We start from the raw sequence: 25,496 nt of genomic DNA on the forward strand, positions 1-25,496 counted from the left end.
GCGCTTCTGCGGCCAAGACTGCCAGAAGGAGGCCCCTCAGCTCTCCTCCCTTCCCGATAACTCCAGCCCGTTCCCCTGCCCGACACCAGCACCGATATCCCCAACCCACACTCCCTCCGACCATCTTGGTTTAACGCCGGCCACACCAGAGCCCCCACAGCCGCCCCGGCCCCGCCCCTCGCCCCTGACCCCGCCTGTCAGTCAATCCGGGCTCGGCCGCGAGGGGCGGGGCCGAGGCGGCAGCCGCAGCCAATCGGCGCGCGAGGTGCGGCGGCACGGCGGCCAATCGGCGTTTCGCTTCTTCGTGGGTGCGGCGGCCGCTGCCGGTGCTCCCCGCTGAGAACCGCGGCCCCGCCTGTCGCTGTCGCCGTCGCTGTCGCTGTCGCCGGCGGAGCCGCCGCGGTAGCAGCTGCCCCCTCAGCCTGGCCCTGCCCCGCAGTCACTGAGGATGAACCCCCGCGCTGCCCAGCGCGCGTCCCGCCCTGCCCGCCCGAGTCCATTCATCTAGCGACTGGTGAGGGGCGGGCCGGCGCGGCCGGCGGGGAGCCGCTCGGGGACGGGTCCCGTCGGAGGGGTCGGGACGGCGGCGGCGGGCGGCTGAACGAGAGGGCAGAGCTCCGGGCAAGGCAGCCAGGGAGGGTGCAGGACAGCCGGCCACGTAGAATGGGAGGGGACCGGCTTGGTGGCTCGGCCGCCTGTGTCAATAAGGGCTCTTGTCGCTCCTCGGCTGCGTGGACGCTGGAGCCAGAACGGCCCCTTGTCCCTCTGCCTGCCCCTGGCCTCTCTCTGGCTCCTTGAAGCGCTTCAGACCTTCCCCCGCCCTGACACTGGCAGGAGCCTCTTGCCAGGTTTCCTGAGCTGTGGGTTCAGGGAAAGCCTGGCGTGTTTCTCTGCTCTTGGTGATACTTGGCTGTTTTTGGTGGCAGCTCGCAGTGCTGCTGGGTTAGACCAGCACCGTAAGCACTGGAGAGCCGCGATCTCGTAGTTATCTTAAAAGGATACTTCCATGCAGTCTTCCTAGGAGAAATACAACTCTTTTTTTGGGTTATGTGGTCAGTGTAGTTGTCTGTCTTTGCGGAAACTGGTCAGAGTTTGTGGTTTACAAAAAACAGTAATCGCCCACCAACATCTGGTGTGGCTAGTCTGCAGTAAAACTGTACTCGGAGTTTGCAGTTAGTCAAAAATGTCACTTTTTCCCATGATGGAAAAGTCCTTGATGGATTTATTGGGCATAATTTGAAGTGGGGTGAAGTTCTATTGCACACTTGTGGTTTGTTGTGTTTAACTTCCCTTCAGCATTGTCTGTTTCAGTAAAGCCTGTAGCAAGATCTTGGTGGATTGTGGAAGTGACTGAGGCTGCACTCACTGTACTTTTGCCTATAGCACTTTGTTCTAATTTTTTTAAACAGTATTAAGTTATTAAACACAAGCAGTCCTAAGTATGTCCAGATAAGTGCAGCACAGTAGTTCACAGTTTACTGTTTATGTACAATGATTCCCAAGTGATAGATGTGCTCTGACGTTTGTAGCTGAATTTAGCTACCAGTGGTACTTTGGTCTTTTTTTGACAGATGTGTCAGCCTTTAATTGGCAGTGCTGCTTAGCTCAGCTAGGAGCAGCCGAATTAGGGTTGTTGGATTGCAGAATGTCTCATTCTGATAAGGATTATGCTGTTGTTGTTGAAGGAGAAAGTTACAGAAAATCCGGAGCGAGCCTCTAAAGGTCACTTGTGCTGGGTTGTACCTGTGCTGAGTGGTGGCATGAGGCCCCATCCCAGTGAGAGAAGCAGCAGTGGCCCAAGGGACGCAGTGGGCAGGGTGGAATGTGGTGTCTTTCAAAGCAAGTTGGTTTTCCTTCATAGCTTTACTTCTGGGCAGGTGACATTTATTTATAACTTGAGCAGTTTGCTTGTTGTCCAGCTTGTTTTGAGAGCCTCACGTGCATTCAGTTTGTCATTTGAAAATCCTTCCTGATGTATAATCTTAATCTTTTATGGAATTTGAACAAATGACTGTTTTGCCCACTGTCAGAAGTAAATTGGACTGGAGTTTTGATGTTTCTTCTTTGTGCCTTATTCAAAGGCTCTGGATGGTCTGCTGAAGCCACAGCTGAAGGAGGAAAGAGATCCAGTTTGCTGGTACTCAGGGGTTGTTCCATAAACATTCTGAATTGCTAGTAGCTCTTCCCAAGTTTTCTCTACTTACTTGCTTCTCTTAAAACTTGTTATCTGAATTAGAAGCAGGACTCTATCTGATATTTTGTTCATTGAGGAGAGCAGAACCCTTGTTTTTTGTGTCTCAATGCTCCTCTTATACAGTCAAGAAGAAGCTGCCTTTTTAAAGGTCTCTCTGTGGGAATTTCAGGCAGCCAAACCATTCTTAGGTACTGCATAGCTTAGGTCTACCTGGTTTTCCTTGTACATTCAGTTAATTTTCTCCCCGTAAAATACATTTTGTGTTCAAGGGGTTGGAAAGTGTAGATTTTTGCCTATTCTTCAACAAATGTACAAGGAATTTCTGAGCAGGTTAAACTACCTGTGAATATGTAATCTCAGCAGGAATTAATAGTCTAACTGTTCTTTAAAGGCTAGGACAATGTGCTGCCTGTGTCTGAAAGGTGTACTTGCTTTGTTTATCTAGGAATTCATCTGTGTTTCCTTGAGATCTTGCTTAATGCCAGTGCTAAGGCTGTTATATTACTACCTAGCCTCAATTTTCTAGTCACTTTTCACAGATTCTAAACTGTTAGTTTAATATGTATTAGTGATAGTTGTCTTTAGGTAAGAAAATAGTCAACAGAAAGTCCTGGAAAAGTGGTAACATGATAGCAAATTCCCATGGCTTCATCTCTGTAAGCCTTTTTTTATTAACTTGCTAATCAAGGAGTCTGTTTAGTCAAGTTTGCTTTATTTTAAGGATTAAGTTTATTTTAAGGATTTCTGTGCTGTTATGGTTACAGGTCTTTTGTGATGTTATGAAACAAATGTGAATGGACCAACGTGGACAAATGTCAGCATGCTTGTTTAAAAAACAACCCCCTTCCATTCCACACTGGAAATATTTAAGATATTGCAATGCCCTTATAAGGATAGACTTAACCCTCCTGAAATGCATGGTGTTGCCAGTCTCACTTCACTTAGCAACTTACTATCAAAAGGAAAACAAAATTAATTTAGTGCCTTCAGAAGAATATTTTTTTACTTTTTTTTTAAGGAAGGATGTTAGGCTTGACAAGGAAAGCTCTATTCTTCTTTTATATGAAAAATAGAAACCATTGCTTAGTTCTGTTTTAGGAGACTCAAATTAGGGGAGCTAGGTCATTTTTCATCATGTGCATTTTAGCTGTGACTGGTATTTAGTAAAATTAGTAACACTGAAAAAAAAATAAACTGACAAAAAAGCAGTGAATGGAATGAAGTTATGCCAATGTTAAGGTCTTGAGAAGTATGTTTTTAGTAAAGCAGCCCAAGGATGAGTTTCAGGGCCATGTGACTAATTTGACACTTGAGTTACTTTAATGCAGTGCCCATTGAAGATGCAAACCCAGCAATCTGCCTTTGAGTGGCTCTGAATTCTGAGTAGCTGAATCTCTTCTGTGTTCTCTTTCACTTCCATGTAAGACCATTGTCTGTATTGAATGAAAAAAGGCACAACAGCAGCTACCAGCCACCTTCTTGGTACCAGTATCCACATCCATATTAGCCAGGTTTTGGTAGCTCTAATACCTGAGTATTGGCATTCAGGAAGAATTGCAAGAAGCACAGATGGCAGTTCTAGTATCAAATGAGACTGGATGCTAGAAACATACATGGACACTGCCAGCCATGGTGTGAGGGCTGGTTGTTGTTTCCTTGTACCTCTGTGCCAAGAGCACACAACCTCTGTGGAAATGCTTCCTGGGAAAAAAGAAAATTGGGGATGCATTGGTAGCAAATATGATACACAGAGAGAGATTTCTGGAACTCCACAGTGGGAGGCTTCTGCTAACTCTGTTAGCTTTTCCCAAATGTTGAGATTCCATGTCTGCTGTTTGCAGGAAATGAAATCTATCACATCATCCTTAGTCACTAAGGTATTTGTAGAATCTTTGTTCACTTCATACTCAGGAGAGGTGTGACAGCTTTGATTTTTGTAGTGACTTCCTGAGAGAAACAGATTTTTGAGACAACCACGGTAGGTACAGAGCTGCTTTTTCAGCTGTAGGAGTTCTGCCTCCATAGGGTCAGATGACACATCTGCCACACTCCCTCGTGGAGGGTGTCTGACAGCTCTGGTGCAGTGGTGCTTTGCCTTCTCTGAGGGGGAGAGCTGAGTAAGACAGCCCTGCCTACTTTCTTGCTACTAAAGAATTACTTCCAAATTGGTTCCAGTCTTTTAAATTTTCCTGGGCTGTGAACATATATAATAAATAGCTCATGTCTCTGAGGGTTAGAAACCCACTTGCTGCTGAAATAAAATATCTTTGGGATACTTCGAACGCTGCTCTAATTCCTTCATTTTTTGTGACTTTTTGCTATAATGTTAATTAGGAATCAGGTTTTTAAAAGAATTTGAATTCCAGATAATGCCTACTGTATCACAGAAGTGTTAAAAATATTATAGCCTTATTTAGTTTTTTATGTCTTTTAATGATTACAACATGAAGAAGATACTGGTATTGTAACATGGATGTGATTCATGCTGAGGAACCTACAGAAATATCTGCAAATATAAGTGAAGACACATAATCAAAATGGCACCATGTTCTAGATCATCTTAATTCAAAGTTTAAAAAATGCTGGTGCTTCCTCTTTTCTGCTTGTTTTAGGTGCTCGCTGTTCACACTGACCTGAGCTTCAGTTCACAATTTGAAAGTTTTAAGGTTTTCTCTTAAGGGCTTCCTTTGTGTAACAGTCAGATCTGATGATTACCCTTTTTCAGGTTTTGTATAATGTGGCAGTGTTTGTTGCCAGTGTGACAGTCTTAAGTGAAAACTTGATCTACAGCTTTCTGTCTTGAGCTCAAGGTGTATATGTCAATATGCTAATGCAGTATTTAGTTTTGTAATGTTTACAGTAAAGAAAGGCTGGGTTTGAATGACTTATAAAGAAATAATTCAGCAGAGTCAAGTTTCACATAGCTGAAGTAAATGTCACTGTGATGGAGTTAGTGTGTGATAGGCAGGCTTACATTTCTGTTTACTAGCAGACTTTTTATTCTTTTAATATTTGTTGTGTTATTCACATTATTTTGGTGTTTGGTAGGCTGGAGCTCAGGTGCCTCCAATAAGGTTTTGTTTGGCATCTGTTCTTTTCTTGTAATGGCACAAGTCTCAGGATTTGCTTTCTTCTGGATCATTTTATCATGCAATCCAGTGCCTTAGATAGGTGTGGATCTGCACAAAGGAAGGTATGACACAGGGGACAGCAGGACTGCTTTCTTGGGTGGTGGTGCCATTTCATACCAGTTTAACAGATTAGTCAACCTTATGTCTCCCCAAGTGATTTTTCTTAATGTTCTTTTTATCCTTACCTTTATTTTCCTGTATAGCAACAATAGTAATGTTTAAACAATGAGTATTTAAGATGTGCTTTACAAGGCATGCATACAATTTTTACTTCTTCCATTACATAATTTTATTACCTAGTGTCATATTGGTGAAATGTGATAAATTTTTTCCTGTAGATCTTGAAATGTTTGGGGTTTTGTAGATTTGTTTGGTTTTTTTTTTTTTGAGGGTGTTGTGTTTTTAATTATTAGTTTTGGAAGGGTGTTTGATGTGCTGGCAGTCTGAGTGTGCTAATAGTTACTTATTGCACTTTGATTCATGGGAGCAACAAGTCAGGTTGTATTCTTGAAACCAGAGCTTTTTTCCAAACCTGTTACAGTGATTTACTTCTCTTTACAATCAGGCTTGAGAAGGTCAGAGGACAAAAGTCCACACATATATATGATAAATTTCTTGTGTTACTGCAGAAGTTTTTATGTAGTTTGGAAAATGCCCTGTAGAGTGAACTGAAGCTTGCTGTGACAAATCCAAGCTGAACAGTTGTGGTCAGTTCTAGTCTTGTAAAGATTTCCTGGTGCTACCCCCAGTCAGGGATGAGGTACTAAATTGTAGTGAATAACTGTTGGAGGCTTCATTATGAGATATTTAAATGAATACTCTGGACTAGATTTTTTTTTCTTGAAAGTTTAGATTCTATTGCTAATGTTTGCTTTAAGCTGATTGCTTGCAGCTTTATGGAAATCTTGATTCTTAAAACAAGAGGAGGACTGGGATTTCTCTTTTCCAAACAAAACCATATTTTTCTGGTATGTCTTTGCAAATAAAGATGTTAAGAAAATGTGGTTACACATATAGTGGCTGAAAAGCAATGGAAGCTAAGCTCAACCTTTTGATGAGATTGGGGTCAAGGAGTAGGATGTGAACATTTATAATGACTGCTAAGCTGAGTAGGATGGGGAAGTTCTGTGTTTTGTTGGGTTTTTTTGATATGTGTCCCTGTCTTATCCTCCCATTCCCCACTCTGAGGGTTTGTTAACATTTTTAGTTTTATTATTTTAGCTTGCAGGATGGCATTGCTCAACTTCTCTTGGAATATTTTAATTGTGGGTAGAACAACTTTAAATTACCTTTTGCACAGCAAACAAAAACAAATTGAATACTGTTTCACTAAGTTTGAAACTTACATCTAGTTTACTGAAATGTGATTTTTTGGGGGTCTTAATAGTTCACACTTAATTAGTGATGTACATAGTGATGTATGTTGTTCACTTTTCCTGTTTTCTGAGTTTGTGTGTGATTTTTATACTGCAGTCTGCACTTCTTGTGACACTTCTGAGTATAACTGCAGACATTTCATAGGCTAGGTGAGTGCTTCTGTCAGGCCTCCTTTACTTTTGAGAAAAGGAATGACAAAGAAAGATGTATATGCTAAAGATAAGTATGCACAGCTAAGCAGAAGAGCTGCATGCCCCAGACTGTGAATATACTTTCATGAAGAAGAATGCTTATTTTTGCTTCCTTTTTCTTTCTTCGTTACCCCTTCATTTCTTCTTGCCTGTTTCAGGAGCTTTAGACCTGAGCCCTGTATGAGTGCTAACAGCCTGAATTCATCTCTCTTGTTCAAGCTGCTTTTATTTGCTTTGATGCCATCCTCTGACCCACCTTTGTGAGCAACTCTGGGAGTGGTGGAGAGGAGCCTTCCTATTGATTCTGCAGATTAGAATTAGTAGAGACATGGATAGGTATTTGGGCTGGGGAAGAGAAAATGGGACATAATCCTTTCATTGCAGTGGTTGTGAAGATTGGTGCTGTCCCCTTCCTTCTACCACACTACTAACAATGCCTCTGTTAGCCATGGTGTACTCAGTAGCTGAGGGGATTTTTTGGTGGATGGCTTCCACCCCACCCAGTCTTTTAGTTCAGTTCTTGATTTCTGATCACAAAGATATGATACAGTTAGACACTAAACAGTCAGGATGCTGAGGACCCTGAGGGTGGGAAAGCAAACTTTTTTGGATGTAGTTTACTTTGTGGCCTAAATAATTTATGTCAAAGAAAGGTAGGAGGTGCCTTTGGAGGTTGGGGTGGGGAAGGGAGTGATGCTTTTTCAATCTGACTGAATGTCTGGTATAAGCTCAGATGGCATGGGGCAGGTCAGTCTGCCCTTGTCACATTGTCTTGTCATGTACTTGCTAGTTTGATATGCAATTAAATTAGTTGCAGGGGTAAAGTGTTTTTGTTTACTAATCTGTTCTGGTTTGTTCTCTTTCAGGTCTCCCTTGCAATTATGGAGTTTTAGAAGAATAAGGTAGTGTGGAGGGGGAATCCCCCTCTGCACTAGAGGTAGTTCACTTTTGGAATTTTCTATGGACAAGATTATTTGTTATATAAGATGGTGAAATAAGACTTCTAAAAATATATATTTATAAATATTTATTTGGATCAAGTGCCAAACATAACAGTACAAAGATTTCTAATGGCAGCTCAATAAACTTGGATTTACATCCTTGGAATTACAATTTTTCTGAGGCACTGTGTTGTGTACTGAATTGGAGTGCCTTGATACACTTAAGGGTTGTTCCCCTTAAGGAGAAGAGCAGCTTTAGAACTGAAGATGAATTCTTACTTGCCAGAGTGCACTTCAAAGTGTCGATCTCTACAGCATGCTTTGGATGTTATTTCTGTAGTTACCAGAGGAAGTGAAGGCCAGATCAAGGCCTTTCTCTCTTCTTACTGCTACAATGCTGCAACTATCAAGGATGCCTTTGGTAGAAATGTTATACATCTAGCATCGTCCTGTGGCAAAAAAGGTGTGCTGGACTGGTTGGCTGAGACCAAAGGAGTGGATCTCTTGGCAAAAGACAAAGAGTCTGGATGGACAGCTTTGCACAGAAGTATATTTTATGGATACATTGATTGTGTTTTGTCATTACTGAAGGTGAGCGATTTGCAACTGTAATTTTCCTTGGCATCAACAATTTTTAGAGTTGTACTGCTTATGTAAAAATGTGTTTTTAAACTTGAATGGAAGCCTCTTGAGGCTTGTCTTAATATTGTGTTCAGATTGCAGTGCATTGATTTACTTGAAGGTTGTCTCTGTTCATACAGATGTCTGCCTTTGCCCATGCAGAAATCAGCACTGAGAAAGGATCCCTGATTAATTGTGGACTTCCTTGAAGACTTGTTTGGGTAGATGATATCAAGCTCAGGATCTTAAAAATAGAGAGTGGTCAGACTAAAGATACTCTGAAAATAGACCTGCAGTAATTGTATCAATTGATGTTAGAGAACATAAAATAAGGGGAAATTAAATGGAGTTATAATTAGAAATTAATCTTATATTTAAAAGATAACTCAAGATATAGAGTATTCTGTTAAGTGAATCTCCATTTCATTAGTATTTTAAACCAGGGCTTTTGCTCAGTCCCCCTTATTCCTTTGTTACAACTGCTGTTTCTTCCCATCCAATTAGCAAGTTGTATATATTTTTAATTAATTTTCCTTCTGTTTCTCCTTTCGCAAGTACAGCAAAGGGAAGAGATGTTTGAGGTGTTCAGAGTCTCTTTAACCATGTGAGAAAATGAAATATTTGTGGTTCAGGGTTGTTTAAAAACAAACCTTTTAAGGCAGAGAATGTTCGTTCCATTTTGAATGCAGTCTTTTAAAATTACAGTGACTAGCCATTTGTGGACATAACTCTGCTTTCTACAAGACTTTAAACAAAAAGATGGTGGATGATCTGGTAGGGTCTGATAACTGTTAAATATTTATTTCATGTGCTGTCCCCTTAGAGAGAGGGGAAGTTTTCATCAAACTTGAAAAAAGTAGATGTTTTTATAAGCATTGTACGTATGATTCTGTTCTCTAGAAAACTGGAAACTGTACATGAGATATCAAAAAGTGTTCAGTCCTCTAGTGCATGTGTGTATATCTGTGTCTGATATTTGCTTACAGGAGGCCTGTACAGCTTTTCCCCAATATCTTACTTTTCTGTCAGTTCCATAAGTGAACGAGATTTTTTTCTAGCCAGCTCTGCTGATATTCTTCTAGGATGCAGAACAAAACACTTCATGGAGGATGCTCTCTCTTCTAGTTCCTTAACTGAAGTCTGTCTGCTGTACTGTGTCATAAAAAGGGTGTGTTCTTAAGGTATTATAGCAATAACAGAAACTGATTATAGAATAGAATTATGAAATAGGTGAGATAGAAGGGGATCTCTGAAGGCTGCCTTGTCTAGCCCCCATGTTCAGGCAAGGTCAGCTAGAGCAGGTTGCCCAGGACTATGTTTGGTTGGATTTTGTGCAGGGCATCAGACATCTCTGTTCCAGTGTTTTACTCTCAGTATAGTAAAAATATGTTTTAGATTTAAACAGGTTTTCTTATATGTTAGCTTGTGCCTATTGCTACTTTTTCTGTCACTGGGTATCACTATGATCCCTACCTCTCACCTCCAATTAGGTATTTATTATGTATAAGGCATACTGTCCCCCTCCCCCATCCCAAACCTTCTCTAGGCTAAGCATCCCAGCTCTCTCAGCTTCTCTTTCAATGTCAGATGCCCCAGTCATTATCTTCATGGTCTTTTGCTGAGCTTGCTCCTGTCTGTCCTTATCTGTCTGGGAGTCCAGACCTGAACCCAGCACTCCAGCTGTGCTTGCCAGTGCTGAGTAATGCTTGCTGGCAACACTCCCACCTGCAGCCCTGGATGCTTTCAGCATTTTTAACTCTGAGCTTGCTGGCTTGTGGTCATCTGGTGGTCTACAAGAGTCCCTAAGTCCTTTTCTACTAAGGTGCTTTCTCCAGCTGTACCAGTTCACTGGGTTGTTCCTCCCCAGGGCCAGGATTTGCATTTCCCTTTGTTGAACTTTATGTGGTTCCTCTCAGCCTGTTGCTCCAGCCTGTCAAAGTCCCTTTGAATGTCAGCACAACCCTCTGACTTATCAGCCACTCCTCCTGGTCTCCTGTCATCACCTTTGCTGAGGGAGCAGCACTCTAGCCTATCATCCAGGTTGTTAGTCAAGATGTTAAACAGTACTAGCTCCAGAATCAGCCCCTGGATTCCTAAACTAGTGTGGATGACAGACTTCTGCTGTGGTCTGGAGATGTTCTTGGCTTATTCTCAGACTGTATCTAACTATAAGATTTTCCACTCAGCAATTGGATTTTGTTTGTACAAATTCAGACCATATGAATATCCCTACAGCCTCTGTCTGCTTGTGAATATTTTAAACATCTTCCAGAAATGAAGAATATCTAGCTATAGTTCAGTCATAAAAATAGGTCAGTCTTTTCTGTTATATGGTGAATTAATCCCAGCCCTGTTGCACTAGCGTTGTCTTTATAATTTGGAGAATGTATGCTGTTCTTCTTCTGGGGAATGTTTTTCCAAATAAAGTTGTATTTCATGTGTTTACCTCTTAAGTGTGAGGTTTTGTAAGGTATCCTTTGTATTAGCCATGACCTCAGGTATGCAGGTACAGCTGAGTTGGCCATTAGGTTCTCTTTGAGGACATCTGGAGTTTTTCCCTTTTGGGAGGTGATTGATGGCCCTTGACCTCCTTCCTGAACTCAATGCTTCTGTAGCAGCACTCTGTTGTATTAAGAAAATGATATTTACAGAGATTGTCTGTGTCTAAGTTCTGAAAGAATGACCTGTACATGCTTTATGCCTTTGAAACTTCCCTAGTGCTCTTTCCTGGCTGTGTCCTCTTGCCTTTTCTCAGCAACTGTGAAACTCTGTTCCTTGCTTGTTTTCAAAATAATAGCAGGTTGTTTTTTTTTTTTTTTCATTTTGTCACTTGTCTAGCTTGTCAAAACTGATGCTGTAGAATGCCAGTTTAAGAAAAGGCATCGTTTGAGGCTGGTAAATTAATTTCTGGTGAATACTTGACATTCCTAGATGTCAGTGCTTTATCTTCACATCTTTTCCTTTGTGTTTTGCTGGTTACAGTTTATTACACAGTCAGTGTTGAGACAACAAAATCCATGTTAGTATATCAACAAGATGTGTACACGGCAGAACAGATTTGCAATGTTTTTGGTTTATTTTAGATTTGCTTACAGTTTACTTGAATCTGAAGATTTTCTTTTATTAGTATTAAATTTCAATTAAAGATATGTTTTGCTCCTCAAAGATTTAGCTGGTTTACTTCAAGCTGTGAAGTTAAAATTAACTTCAGTTGTTCTTCTCTCCTCTTTCAGCATGGTGTTAGTCTGTATGTTCAGGATAAAGAAGGCTTATCAGCCCTGGATCTTGTGATGAAGGATAGGCCTATCCATGTGGTGTTCAAGAAAACTGGTAAGAAATAAAATAGTCTAATTTGTATTTTGCAATGAGATCTGTTTCAACAACAGATCTGTATTAACGTATGTACCAGTGTACACAATATTTTCTGGTTTTAATTGGGACTTCATAAATTGTGAGATGCCTGATGCTAATGTTGATCATCTGTACAATATTATTGGAGTATTTTGTCATTATATCTTCTTATAATATTAAATGTTTTTAAAGTTAAGTTTCAGGTAAAAAAAATTTCCTCTTCAATATTTAGATAGAAATGGCAGCTGTTGTTTTTTGAAGTCAATGTGCACAATACTGATACATTTAGAAGCTTCAGAGAGGATCTTTTTCATTACAGATCCCATGGAAGTCTACACCTGGGGAAGCAATATAAACTTTACTTTGGGCCATGGTGGTCAGCAGGGTAGACATCATCCTGAATTGGTGGACCTTTTTCCTCGGAATGGCGTGTATATTAAACAGGTATTCCTAGTGTAGTACACAGCCCCATTTCTTGGTGAGGGGTGTGTAAGGGGGGAAATGTAACCAAGGAGTTAGCAAGTGTTGAAGATTTCCATGGAAAAACAGTTCTTGGAGCTTTCCCCTTTCTGCCCACTTCCTTACCTCCCTGCACCCCCAATCACCATGACTGAAATTGTGGTTCTCTGTTTTGTGGGGAGAACAGGGGCTTTTATATTATTTACTTCGGATATATGGCTTGTGTGTCATTAAATACATTCAGAAGCTTGACACTTCTGTAACTGTTTTGAGCTGCTGGCTTTCTGTGTGACTCCAGTCACATTTTGAACTGAAGTGAAATAATAAATGTGCTTGGTACATATTGAATTAAAATTCATCTTGTGTTCAAAGCAGCATATGCTGTTAAGCACATGTCTCTAATAACTTCTTGTGACTTCAGTTTGAGAATATTTGGAACTTTAAAGTACAACTTGAGCAAACATTCAGGGCAGACAATCTGTGCTGCAGTTTTAACATGTTTTCTTTAGCATTTCCGAGGCAGCATTGTGGACCTTAAAACTCAGTCTTTTGAGTTTCTGTTAGCCATGCTGAGGCCATGCTTAATCTTATTTTAATAAACTGAAACTGTTGATCTCTTCAAGTAGCTTAAGGCAGTACATAATATGTTTTAAACAAGGATTTTATGGGTCCTATGATTAAATACCACTGTCTTACTTCTATTTTCATGAACATATCTCTATTAAGGCAACACTTCTTCGCAAAGTAGTTATGGCAGGTGTTACAGATTATTTGGGAAAATTAATCTGTCCTTTGTCGCCTCTTCCTCATCCATTTTTTGCTCTTTTTTCAGGTGGTACTCTGCAAATTCCACTCCGTGTTTCTTTCCCACAAAGGCCAAGTGTATACATGTGGACATGGACAAGGAGGGCGCTTGGGTCATGGTGATGAGCAAACATGTTTGGTATGCTGTCTTGTGTCATTTCTTGTAGTAGTATGATGTTTCTTTTATTTCTAACAGCAAGTCTAAAAAGGAAATTAGAGTTTCTGTCAGTGTACTTTCAAAATGAGCTTGCCATTCGTTTTAAACCAAACACCTTGCTTCCCACCAAGTAACAGAAAAGCTTCTCCAGTGCTCATAGTGAGGTGGCAGAGAGTAGAGGAATGTGCATTTAATTTTAGTTTAACTTCAGATAGCTAGATGCTGTGATCAAACTTGTGTTTATGGCTGAGTTGATTTAAAGGCCAGCTGATGCTAGATAAGTGGAAGCAAATGTTTTTTGGCTGGGCTTTTTTGGCAGAGAAACAGCAGTACAGTACTGGGAAGCTGTAATGTCAGGAAGAGGGATGGTGGGGTTGCTTTTTATTAGACTTAAGCAAATTAAGTGAAAAGTCACTGGTTGTTTTTATTTGAATAGTACATTATTGCAATGCACGAAACTAAAATTTGAGAAGACTAAGATATGACGACAATACTATTCTTTGGCTTAAACATCTTATCCTACCTCACAGTGTGCATTTATCTTGCAGCACAGTAATTTTTAAAAATTTCTAATGTCAAGTATTTGGTAGAACTTGATATTCTGTTGCTAAATGCTATAGTGGAACTCAAAATTTCTGTTTTTTTAAAGAAAGTAATTCTGTTAAATTAGGATTTTTTTTTTCAAATTGCTTTCCAAAATTATGGTGTTATGTGGTTGAATAAAGGAGAAGTCATGTTAGAATGCATGAAGACTCAAAGATACAGACCTGCTTCCTTATTCTGTGAAATTTCATTAGGATTATTCTGTGTTGGAGGGAGATAGCTCTAGTGTTGGTGGTATTTAAAATACCACATGATAGTTAATATTTGTTCACCTGTCCTGAAGATGTAGTTTCCAATCAATTCAGAACTGGTGGTTTAAAATTCACGTCACCTGATAGAAAAGGACATTTCCCTGATAGCATTTCAAATGAAAGTAATTCATCTTACTACACTGGATGTGGTTGTTACTGACTGTGTTGGAATGCATTTTTGCATTTTATCTATTTCAATGTTTGGTCATGACTTTCTGTTGCTGTAACTTTAGTTTCGTAGATGGCCACTGGTTAAAAACAAAACAATATGCCTTTATATCAACTTGTTTTTCCTGATTCAGGTTCCAAGACTTGTGGAAGGCTTAACTGGTCATCAGTGCTCCCAGATAGCTGCAGCTGAGGATCATACTGTTGTTCTAACAGAAGATGGATATGTTTATACTTTTGGTTTGAATACTTTCCATCAATTGGGTATTCTTCCTCCTCCTTCTAATTGCAGTGTTCCTAGACAGGTAAAAATAACATCAGTGAAAGCTTAATTGTTTGGTGTTGTTGTTTTGGTTTTTCTTAACAGAATGTAAAATGTGAAGATTATAAAAATAACTCCTAAACTTTTTCAGAACATCAGAGTTTAATGTGAGCTCAGATAAATCTTGATTCTGTGTTATATATCTCAGATCTTAACTGTGTTCTGATAAATGTCTTAGTTTGTAACCTGAACAATACCAAAATTTGTAATGTGAAGTATGATATAAGGCACAACTGCCAAAACCCTTTTCTTCCCTCTTCCCCAAATTGCTTTGTAGCTCAGGTATTAATCGGTATGTATCACTTGAGAATCATGCTCTTAGCTCCCTTTGAATCATTGGATGATGGCTCTCAGGGTTTGATCATTACATCCTTTGCTGGAAGCACTGGCGTCAGTGCTTTGGGAACACTAGTGGCAGGGAAGAAGGGGTATGGGCATCAGCAGCTTAACTATATTTCAATGCCTGATCTCTAAATGTAATTCTTTAATTTAATCTGAAGTAAGCTTTAATTTAATCTGAAGTAGAGTAACATGGCACTATTCATGTTGTGAAAGTGAAAAAGAATGATTGGCCAAAATGCAACAGGATAGTGTTTTGGGGTACCATGTGTTCTTCAGTAGTGTAATGACAGCTCTATATCCACAGTATTTGCTGTGATTTTATCATTTTAATATGGAAAAGTTAACCTAAATGTGAAGTGTGGAATTAGTAGTGTAGTGTTCTGCACCGTGTTCAGGCCATTAGGACTTACAGGTTTAAACTTCTAGCTGACATTTTGCAGCACCTGAGTCTTCTGGGGCTGTGCTATGCATGTCCTGTTCAGTCTTGTTCAACATCATCTTACATATGACAGCCTAAGGAGACCTGATTCTAGTTCTGATTAGCTATTACAAAAGGTTTTGTTCTTTTTGTCATTAGTGCAATAGTGCCCCACTTGACAAACTTCTGAAATAAATTGATTTATTAGACTATGTGGACTGATATTAGTGCTTCGTTCTTAATGGCTTTAGGAATTAAATGTTGTCAGAAGTTTGTACATGTGAAATTCACCTGTTCCTACTTAATATTAAGATGTACTTTGGATTTGTGCTTAGGTTCAGGCAAAAAACGTGAAAGGTAGAATGGTGATTGGAGTGGCTGCAGGCAGATTCCATACTGTGCTATGGACTAAGGAAGCAGTGTATACCATGGGGCTGAATGGCGGCCAACTAGGTAAGGTAGAAGCGTTCTGAAAGTAAAACCCAGCCATTGAAAGATGTTGTTCATGCTTAACCTGTCATCTGCTTCTGAGAGCAGAAGCCTGGGTGAAGCTTTTTTCTCTCTCTCTCGTTTCTTTTTGCCAATCTGATGACATCATCCCTTTACACTTCTTTCAAAGAATATTTTTCATTCCTACCAGTTATTTTCACATTTTGAGATGACAGGAGCTTGTCAGATTTAGCTCTCATTTGAACTCTTTTTAACTTTTACCTTCCATGTATCTTATGTGGTTTTGCTACTGAAACGGAATGTTGCTGTGTTGGAAATTACTCCAAGGCAAACTTGTCTCCTTCCAGCAATCTGGCTGGCACTGCCTTTAATAAATTATAAACCAGCCTTCAGCTCTCCTGTCTGTGTCCTTCTTTCCTCAAGCACTGTAAACATGCTACTGATAACTTTTTCCATACTGACTTTTTAGAGTGAAATAGCCCATATCTAGATTTTTTCAGCAATAGCATTACCAGAATCTTCAGTTAACTCTGTCTTATTTTGAAGTCAAGAAAGAACTATTTAAAAATATATTACCAACTAGTGAACTTGATTTTTTGTATTAATGGGACATTTTAATTGTTTTTATCTTTTTTAATAAACAGGTATTGCTATATTGGTTTGGATTTGCATTTTTGCAGTTTTGGGTCTATGGGAAAACAAAAGTATTAGCTATCTCTGGTACTTAATCTGCATCAGCTCTGGCCTCAGGTTCCAGGTAGTTTTGTGTTTCTATGTTAAGGTGTTCAAGGTATGTGAAAAAGCTTGTCTTTGTCAGAGAAATATCTTACTAATGAGTATCTTCTTGTTTGTTTTTGCCTTTTTTTATAAGCACCCATCATATAAGCTTTTTTAATGGTTGCTGACATTGGGATTATTCTGGCTAGTATGTGGCCCAGTGCAGTACCATAGAGAGACAGTAATTGAATCTTAAGTGATATTATCTGTGTCAGCTGGGCACCCTGGTGGACCTGTGGTGATAAACCTTGCCCCCATAAGATGTTTGAGCACAGCCCTACATTGTTCTGTGGCAGGGCTGCTTCCAGCTGTAGAGGCAGCTCTGCTGCTTGTTTCATGGTATCTGTACCCTGGTGCAGGCATAAGTACCCTGCACGCAAAACAGGATTATGCCGTGTATGAGATTCCTGATGTTAGGTTTCTTGTTGCAACAGAGCAGCAATGACTTGTTTTTATTTTATTTTTTTAATGTTTTCAGAGATCTTGCATTACAGCTCCAACCTATTCTGTTTCATGTAACTGCTGCCTTCGTGCTTACCTGCAGTTATAGTAATTTTTTTGACAAGCTTATTTTTTGTATTCCAGTGTCCACAATAATCTGTAGTTTATGTCAGTGTTAGGGTAGTTCCACTGCATTGAATTTTCGTATAATGAAATAAATACTCTTTTTTTGGAATCAAAGCAGTACCACCGCAGTAAATAGCTTCCCTATTGAATATGCCTTACTTCATTTTTATGTATCAGGTCTTGGTTTTCAGGTGCTTGTAGTGGACTAACAAGTAGATGTGGTGGGTCTCATCTGTCTAAATATTTTGAAGACAAATTGTCCAACTACCTAAAAAATCTTCTGGAATTCAAAGTTTCTTCAAAGTAGTGTCATAAAGTATCCTTTAAATACACAGTGTGTGGAATGGTAAATAATTTTTTGGGTATGTTGTATTTTCTAGGTTATCTGCTGGATCCTAATGGAGAAAAATGTGTAACTGTACCTCGCCAAGTCTCTGCTCTACACCATAAAGACATCTCTGTGTCCCTGGTCTCTGCAAGTGATGGCGCTACAGTATGTGTTTCTGAAAGAGGAGATATTTATTTACTTGCAGACTATCAGTGCAAAAAGATAGCTTCCAAGTATGTGTTACTTTTCTAATTTGTCATGAAGAACAATAGGGGAAGATTTCACTGTAGTTGTATACTTGCAAGCTATTTTAAAGATTTTTGTGCATAAAGTACAGAAAATACAGTGGCACTCTCTGTTTTCATCGTTCTTTCATATGAACTAAGACTATAATTTTTGTTTGTTTCTTCTTTTGGTTTTTGGGTTTTTTTTACAAGAGGTTAAGGTGCCATTTACTGTTTACCAAAGATATTTAAAAAAACACATTAGGAGGAAATATTTTGTGCCGTAACTTTAAAAACATTGAAACTGGTATTTTTTCTTCCTCTGTTACCTGAATTTGTCTAAGTGCATCCTGGTAGAGAGATGTTGAAGATCTGCTATTCTGTTTATTTATGTTGTTATAATTTTGAATCAGTGATTTGGGGTCTGAATTTCCTAATTAATGTGTAGATATAGTACATTATAAAGAGTAATTTAGGTTGCCAAGAGGATGTTGTAAAATCCTCTGGTACATATGCTAAAACCAGGTCGTAAAACCTGTTGAAGAAACTGGATTCTTGACTCATGAATTTAGGAAAATATTTAATCCTGTTCTCTTTTACTTAGTTTGCAATGGCAGATTATAATAGATTTTTTTAGATTTGATTTTGTCCACATAATTCCCCCCCTAGTTTTTTAGCTTGACTTCAAATTCTAACTGTATTTATTGATGTGTTACAGCTTAATGATTACCTTATACTTAATTTCTATATGGCTGTTATGTGAAGGTTGACACTTGAGGAACCTTATGCTGTGTCCTGTGCTTTTATGCTAAGCAGCTGAAAAAAGATAATGAGTATGATTTTGATCACCTAAAAACCAAGACATAGCAAACCCCTGAGAAATGACTTGCTGGGATAGGATAGATGTTTTAATACAAACAGCTGAATAAATTTTTGTAATGATGAAATCAAAGTTACATAGCAAACCCCTGAGAAATGACTTGCTGGGATAGGATAGATGTTTTAATACAAACAGCTGAATAAATTTTTGTAATGATGAAATCAAAGCTACATAATCTACTGATTTTTCACTCATGGAATTTTGTGAAGAACTTATAGATATACAACGTGATATACTTAAAAACAAAAGTTATAGTCTTCTGTAATAGTAGCGACTATATTAATAGAATCAGTAGGATGAAACTAAACATAAGTAATTTTTCAGTGTCACTGCATCAACTTTACTTTTTTAATGCTTGTGTAAATGAAAAAGGTAACTGTCATAGAACCAACATTAAGTACACAATAGGGAGATACTAATTTAACTTTTTGTGTTCTTTCAGACAGCTGAACCTTAAAAAAGTTCTTGTCAGTGGGGGATATTTGGAATATAAAGTAGATACCCAGCATCTTCAAGAAAATGGGGGTCAAAAGACTTGCATTCTGGCACTGGATGAAGCTGGAAGGGTAAGTTGTCATAATTATAATTATATAGCAGGCTGCATAGTGATAAATCAAACTTTAAATGTCAGACAAGACAAAGTCATGCATAGAAAATAACAAATTTCACAGAATTATAGAATATGCTGAGTTGGAAGGGACCCACGAGGATCCTGGCCCTAAATAGGACCATCCCCAAGAGTCACACCAGGTGTCTGAGAGCAGTGTCCAAATGCTTCTTGAACTCCATCATGGTTGGTGCTTTGACACCTTCCCTGGGGAGTCTGTTCCAGTACCCAGCCACTCTCTGGGTGAAGAATCTTTTTGTAGTAAACCTTCCCTGACACGGCTTCAGGCCATTCCCTCAGGTCCTGTCTCTGGTCACCACAGAGCAGAGATCAGTGCCTGCCCTTTGTTGTACCCTCACAAGGAAGCTGTAACTGCAGTGAGGTCTCCCGTCAGTCTCCTCCAAGCTGAACGGACCAAGTGATCTCAGCTGCTTCTCACAGCTTCCCCTCAAGGCCCTTCACCATCTTTTTTGCCCTCCTTGGACACTCTCTAATAGTTTAATGGCTTGTCTACATTGTGGTGCCAAAACTGCCCCCAGCATCCTCTGAGAAGCAGTATCAAAAGCTGTGCTGAAATCCAAAAAGATTGTCAACTGGCTTCCCTTGGTCAGCTAGGTGGATTACCTTGTCATTAAAAAAAATCAGGTTTGATAAGCAGGACTTTCCCCTCATGAAGCCGTGCTGGCTGTGAGCAATGACTGTGCTGTCATTGGGAGGTGTTTTTCAACACCTCCCAGAGTTATCTCCTCCACAGCTTTACCAGGTACTGAAGTGAGACTGACAGGATTGTATAGTGTGGGGTTCTCTTTTCTTGCCCTTCTTGAAAAGTGGGACAATGTTCATCAGTAGCTGGGACCTCTGTGGATTTCCAGGACTGCTCAAAAATCAAGGGAGGCTTTGGGATGACATCAGCCAGATCTTTGAGGATTCTCAGATGAATCCCACCAGGCCCCATAGCATTGTAGGGATCCAGCTGGAGCAGCAGATCCCACACAGTTTCAGGGCTGACTGGGAGTGAATCATTCTCACAGTCATGGTCCTCCAGCTTGGGGGCACTGAGACCCCCTTGTTGAAGACAGAGGTGTTAAACACCTTTGCCTTTTCTGTGTCCCCGTTTTTGAGGTGATCATCCTCACCCCATAATGGGCTGATGATAACTCTTACACTGCCTATGGACATGAATATATTTGAAAAAGCTCTTTTTATTGTTCCCCAGTCAGTTTGTTTCTGTAGAGCTGCTGCTGATTTTTTTTAATATTAGGGCCATGGGAGGATTACAAAAATAATGTACAGTAGTTTATTTTTAAGTCTATGGACTTTTAATGGCTTTTCAGTGAAGGTGTAAACTTTGTTTTTGCATATATATTAGTGATTAGATAGAGTATGTGGTTTAGGTTCTTTTTGTTGGTGGTTTTTTTTTTCTTCCCATCTCTTCATCCCACTTATGCCAGGCACCTTTACACCTTTCAAAGTAGTCTCTGGACTTGAAGTTTTAGAGCCTTTGCTGAAACACAGCTGTTTGGTAGATAAAACGTCCATTTTATTGTCAAAACGTTGCACTTAAACCTGGTGAATCATTTAGTATTTAAGTGTAGTCGCTCGTTTGTCTTAGAATTGGAATGCCATGGTGAATTTATTATTTAAGTGCTGGTTTACAGGACCCTACTAAATCCCTTTTTTGATCTGCTCACTGAGAGATCTCAACCTTCACTGCCATCTAGTGGTGTTTACAAAGAAGCTTTTCCTACTGAAATGCCTTCTTAAAGAATGTTGAAAAAGGTGCTTGTATATCAAAATAAGGAGCAATGTGGTTATTTCCTTTTCTTTCCTTGCATTTGGCTGAATTATGTTTTGAGATTATCTATCTTTTCATTAGGTCATTAGTTGTCTCGGAGATGATAAATTTTCAGTTCAGTATTTGATCTTGTGATGTGTAGCCTGTAGCATCTGTAGTATTGGTAGTGCCCCTTCAACATCTTTGAGACACTGCTTTAGCAGTAAGAAATTACTTGATCTTCCTGCATCAGAGGAAAAAATGTCAATGTGCATTTCATATCTTTGCATGTTGAATACTGATAAGTGCTTTTAGGCATTATAAATTATTGAATAAGGAGAGGGATCCTAACACTTGTGTTTACTGAATCAGTGCTTCCTGGTTTGGCTTGATTGCACTTTCTTGAAGGGAGTACTGTTTAGCCTAGAAAATAAAAGTCACAAGAGGAATCTTGTATATACATACTTGAAAAGAAGATGTGAAAAAGAGTCAGTGGTGCCCAGAGCCAGTACCAGAGGCAGTGGGCAAAAACTGAAATAGAGCAGGCTCTGTCTGAATATTGGGAAGCACTGAGGGTGGTCCAGCACTGCCACAGGTTGCCAATTTAGGTTGTGAAATCACTCTCCTTGGAAATACTCAAAAGCTGTTTGGACATGTTCCTGGGCAGCTGGCTCTGGGTAGTCCTGCTTGAGCAGAGCGTTGGACTACACAACCTCCAGAGTTCTCTTTCAATTTCAACATTCTGTGATTTTTAGGGCGCAAGGCAGGGGAAATTAAATAGGTCACTCAAGTTCTTCTGTCCCTTTCTTATGTGGATGCTAACAGACTTGTGCAGGTCCTTCAGTGGGAGAAAATGAAGGCCTGACTTTAGCACTGCTAATGCCACATTCGGGTTTTACCTTGCTTGGGGCTGTCTTTCGGACATGTACAGTGTACCTTGTTGGGGTCTTGCTGTGCATGCAGTGCTTCGTATTCCTGAGGGTTTTGAAATTTGTGTTTCATCATGATCTCCATTCTAAACCTAGACTGGTACAGAGAAATTTGAGATTTTTGTCAAACAATTAATAGGAAATGACTTAAATTTCCAGTGTGCTGGGTTGGAATTTTGTCTGATTTATAAGCAAACCAGATGGACAAATCTGTTATTTAAGAACTAGATAAAACTTGTTTCGTGACTTGACACCTTTTATTCTCTTTGTCAAGATGTCAGTAAAACCTGTCCTATACATGACTGCTGTGAAGATATTTCAGTATTTGGAGAAGCTTTTCAGATGCTCTTCATGAGCAAATGGATCTTGATATCATGATAGATTTTCCCTGTTTTACTTGTGATTTCTCTAATAGATGCTCATAACACTTTATCCTAAAATTTTGAAGAATGTCTTTTTCCTTTTATATACAATTTTGAGATGGCATGTGGTTGTGTTTAAAAAAGTAGTTTGTAATATGTAACTGCTTTTAAATGATATTAAGATCTTCCCTTATTTTTAAAATTTGATATTACAGGTGTTTTGTTGGAAGTCATCTAACAACTCCATGAAGCAGTGTCGTTGGGTGTATGGCCGGCAAGTCTTCATGTCTGATGTTGCATTGAATGAGAATGAAATAATGTTTGTCACACATGATGGTGAAGCTTTTACAGGGAAGTGGCTGGAAGAAGGGAAAAAAAACTCAGAAAAGAAAGGTTAGCTGTGATTTCTTAGTGTTTTTTAAGTACTTTTAAATCAGTAAAAAAGTTTAATTGAATCTTTACTATCTCTTAACAGTATTATGTGGCAAGTTTGTTCTTTCCTCTGTGACTGACAATTTTTAGCATTTCCTTAGTAATACTAAGATTGACTTTGCAGCCTGCAGCTTACCTTTAGGTGGAGATTTCTGGGAAGAAAAGTACTTCTGAAGAACAATAGTAGCACAATGGTCTAATGTAATGATCTTGTCACATACTAGATGATGAATCTGAAGAGAATTGGTATTGAGCAAGAGAAGGAGCATATACTTGCTTGCACTGCTAAGTCTCTGAAACCTGCTTCCCAGTCCCTTATCTGGGCACCTGTTCTGGGACCCTACTCAGGGTCCAAAGCAACTTCCACCTTATTAGCTTGGCTCATATTACTGAAAGTAGGTCCTGATGGTTTTTCTGCAAGGAACATACCTGTCTCATACAGGACAAAATTTTATGTGAAACTGTCAGCTCTCCTCCTATGTATTCTGTAAATAAGCAAGCTGAAATCTTCAGCATGGTTTAGTCTTACTTAATTACTCTGTCAGTGGATATACAGAAGTCGTAGTCTTGCCTTTTTGTTGTATTAGTTGTATTTTAATTAGCAGGATCTTTCTGTGATCTGTGTTCATTTTGTGTTTTTTTTAACAGAACCTGTATCAAGCCTTCAGCATCCTTCATGTGATGTGTCTTGTGAGCATGATACACCCAGTGTGTATGAAAGAATTAGACTTCAGAAGCTGACATTTGTCCACCGAGCTGTCAGTATTGCCACTGATCCTAGTGGCTGCAATTTTGCTGTATTACAATCAGATCCTAAAACCAGGTATATTTAAGTTAACAACAGTTGTAATTTTTCCTTTTTTTATGTGTGATTGAGATTGAATAATTCTTTTCCAAACCGCTTTTTGGCTCATACAGAAATCACAATAAATACAGTTATCCATACTGCTAGAGAACAGTACTTTGTTAGTAATGATGTTGAAGTTAGCTAAAGGCCTCGGTTTATGTATTTGCATAATAGTAGGCTGTATTGATGTTTTATCTGAAGTGTTTAAGGCAAGCATTTGCTTGCCTTAAATACTTCAGATAAAACATCAATACAGTCTACTATTTTGCTTGCCATGTATTTCCTAACACACTCTGAGTTCTAAATATTGTAGAAATTCACCCCTTCAGTAATCACCAATAATCAGCTTTTAAATAAAAGTGACAAGTGAATTTTTGTTTGTTTGGAAAGAAATGTATAAAGTAAAATAAATAAGTAGAATACTGGACCATGGTTCTTATGCTCTCATAATGGTTTCCAACATTTGTGATAAATAGCTGAACATTAGCTTTTGTCCCTTACTGCTTTAGTTTGTAATATGAAGTACAGCAAGCATTTCTGTGTTTTCATGTTGGAAAAATGAGATGAAGATAAGATAGTTCTGATAACACTGTTACAGTATAAAGGCAAAATATTGTATACTGTAAATATACTGAAGGTAGATAGGTCTTATTTATGTCGTTTAATTGCCTAAATACCATATTATTAGTTATTTTTGTAAAGAACAGGACAAGAAATGTTGAGCAGTGCAGCAATGTAAGAAACAAAGAAACCAAATGGAAACATCATTGTTCTCCTCATTAAACATACTATGTAAAATGTGATGAAGGTTTTAAATAATCTTTGCTTATGGATTTATTTTTGTTTTAGTCTCTATGAAATTCCAAGTGTGTCACTATCAAGTTTTGGAATGGATTTTGGTAAACTGTTAGATGAAACAGATGAAATGGACAGCATTCATGATGTGACTTTTCAGATTGGCACAAGAATGTACCCCGTGCACAAATACATCTTGGCCGTACGCTCCGACTTCTTCAATAAGCTCTTTGTTTCCAGTGACAGCCAGCTAGACACTCCAGACATCTACCGTAAAGATGAAGATGCTGTTGGATGTGATCTCTATGTAATTGAGAAGGTCCATCCAGATCTGTTTGCATATCTTCTGCAGTACATATACACTGATACGTGTGATCTTTTGACTCATGGTTATAAGCCAAAAATCTCATATAAAGAAAAATCAGATGAATATCAAGATACTTTAATTTCTAATCTCAGCAAAATGAGCTTTGATGAAGATGTCAATGGAAAGTCTGCTTTTGAGATTTATAGAAATAATCAAGTGCAAGTTATAAATGAAAAACAGAAGAGCAAGTCTAAAAAAGGCAAAGCTGGTGATGAAGCTAACCTCATTAAAATGTTGCAAAGTGCAGCAAAGAAGTTTGGGCTCAGCAATTTAAGTGGACGGTAGGTGAAAGGAAATGCATTTCTATTTTGACAAGCTCTCCATGGAGTTTTTATATGTAAGCTGATCTAACTTTCGTTGTTACGGCAATAGTGGAAATTAAGACACTGATGTTAGAATAGAAACTAGGGGGGAGATGATGAGGGGATGCTACTTAGGAACTGACTGGGTTTATTTCCAGTACATATAGGACTTTCAGGTTGGTGGGTGATGAGCTATTCCATCACTATTTGGACATCACTTGTTTTGTATCTGCTCATTCTCTTAGCATTATTACTATTTTCCATTATTTTTCTGCCCTATTAAAACTATCTGTCTCAACCCACAAATTTTACTATTTTTTCCCCAATTTTCTCCCCCGTCCCACTGATGGGTGGTGAGGGCAGAGAGAGTGAGTGAGGGACTGTATGGTCTTTAGCCAGATGAGTTAAACCACGACAGTATCCTCTAACACATGAGCTCTGTGGGATTTGATATCTGGTATAAATCATAAGACTTTCCAGAAAGACTGTCCTAAAACATCAGTACTGGTTATGTTAGAGACAGCT

At 39.1% G+C, this 25,496-nt stretch overlaps 1 protein-coding gene across 2 annotated transcripts in view; it reads left to right on the forward strand.

The window, feature by feature from the left end:
- Positions 1-301: 301 nt before the first annotated feature.
- The window catches only part of IBTK (inhibitor of Bruton tyrosine kinase), a 53,769-nt gene continuing 28,574 nt past the window's right edge, over positions 302-25,496 (forward strand). For both annotated transcript variants that reach the window (XM_039728599.1, XM_039728611.1), the window contains exons 1-12: positions 302-514; positions 7,760-8,425; positions 11,689-11,785; positions 12,126-12,250; positions 13,098-13,208; positions 14,383-14,553; positions 15,666-15,783; positions 17,505-17,685; positions 18,999-19,122; positions 22,444-22,621; positions 23,309-23,483; positions 24,357-24,950. In XM_039728599.1, the coding sequence (XP_039584533.1) occupies positions 8,102-8,425; positions 11,689-11,785; positions 12,126-12,250; positions 13,098-13,208; positions 14,383-14,553; positions 15,666-15,783; positions 17,505-17,685; positions 18,999-19,122; positions 22,444-22,621; positions 23,309-23,483; positions 24,357-24,950 (2,198 nt within the window). In that variant the 5' untranslated portion in view covers positions 302-514; positions 7,760-8,101. The remainder of the gene's footprint in view (positions 515-7,759; positions 8,426-11,688; positions 11,786-12,125; positions 12,251-13,097; positions 13,209-14,382; positions 14,554-15,665; positions 15,784-17,504; positions 17,686-18,998; positions 19,123-22,443; positions 22,622-23,308; positions 23,484-24,356; positions 24,951-25,496) is intronic.

This window comes from Passer montanus, unplaced genomic scaffold (genome assembly GCF_014805655.1).
Source record: "Passer montanus isolate IOZ18808 unplaced genomic scaffold, ASM1480565v1 scaffold11, whole genome shotgun sequence".
Taxonomy (NCBI): domain Eukaryota; kingdom Metazoa; phylum Chordata; class Aves; order Passeriformes; family Passeridae; genus Passer; species Passer montanus.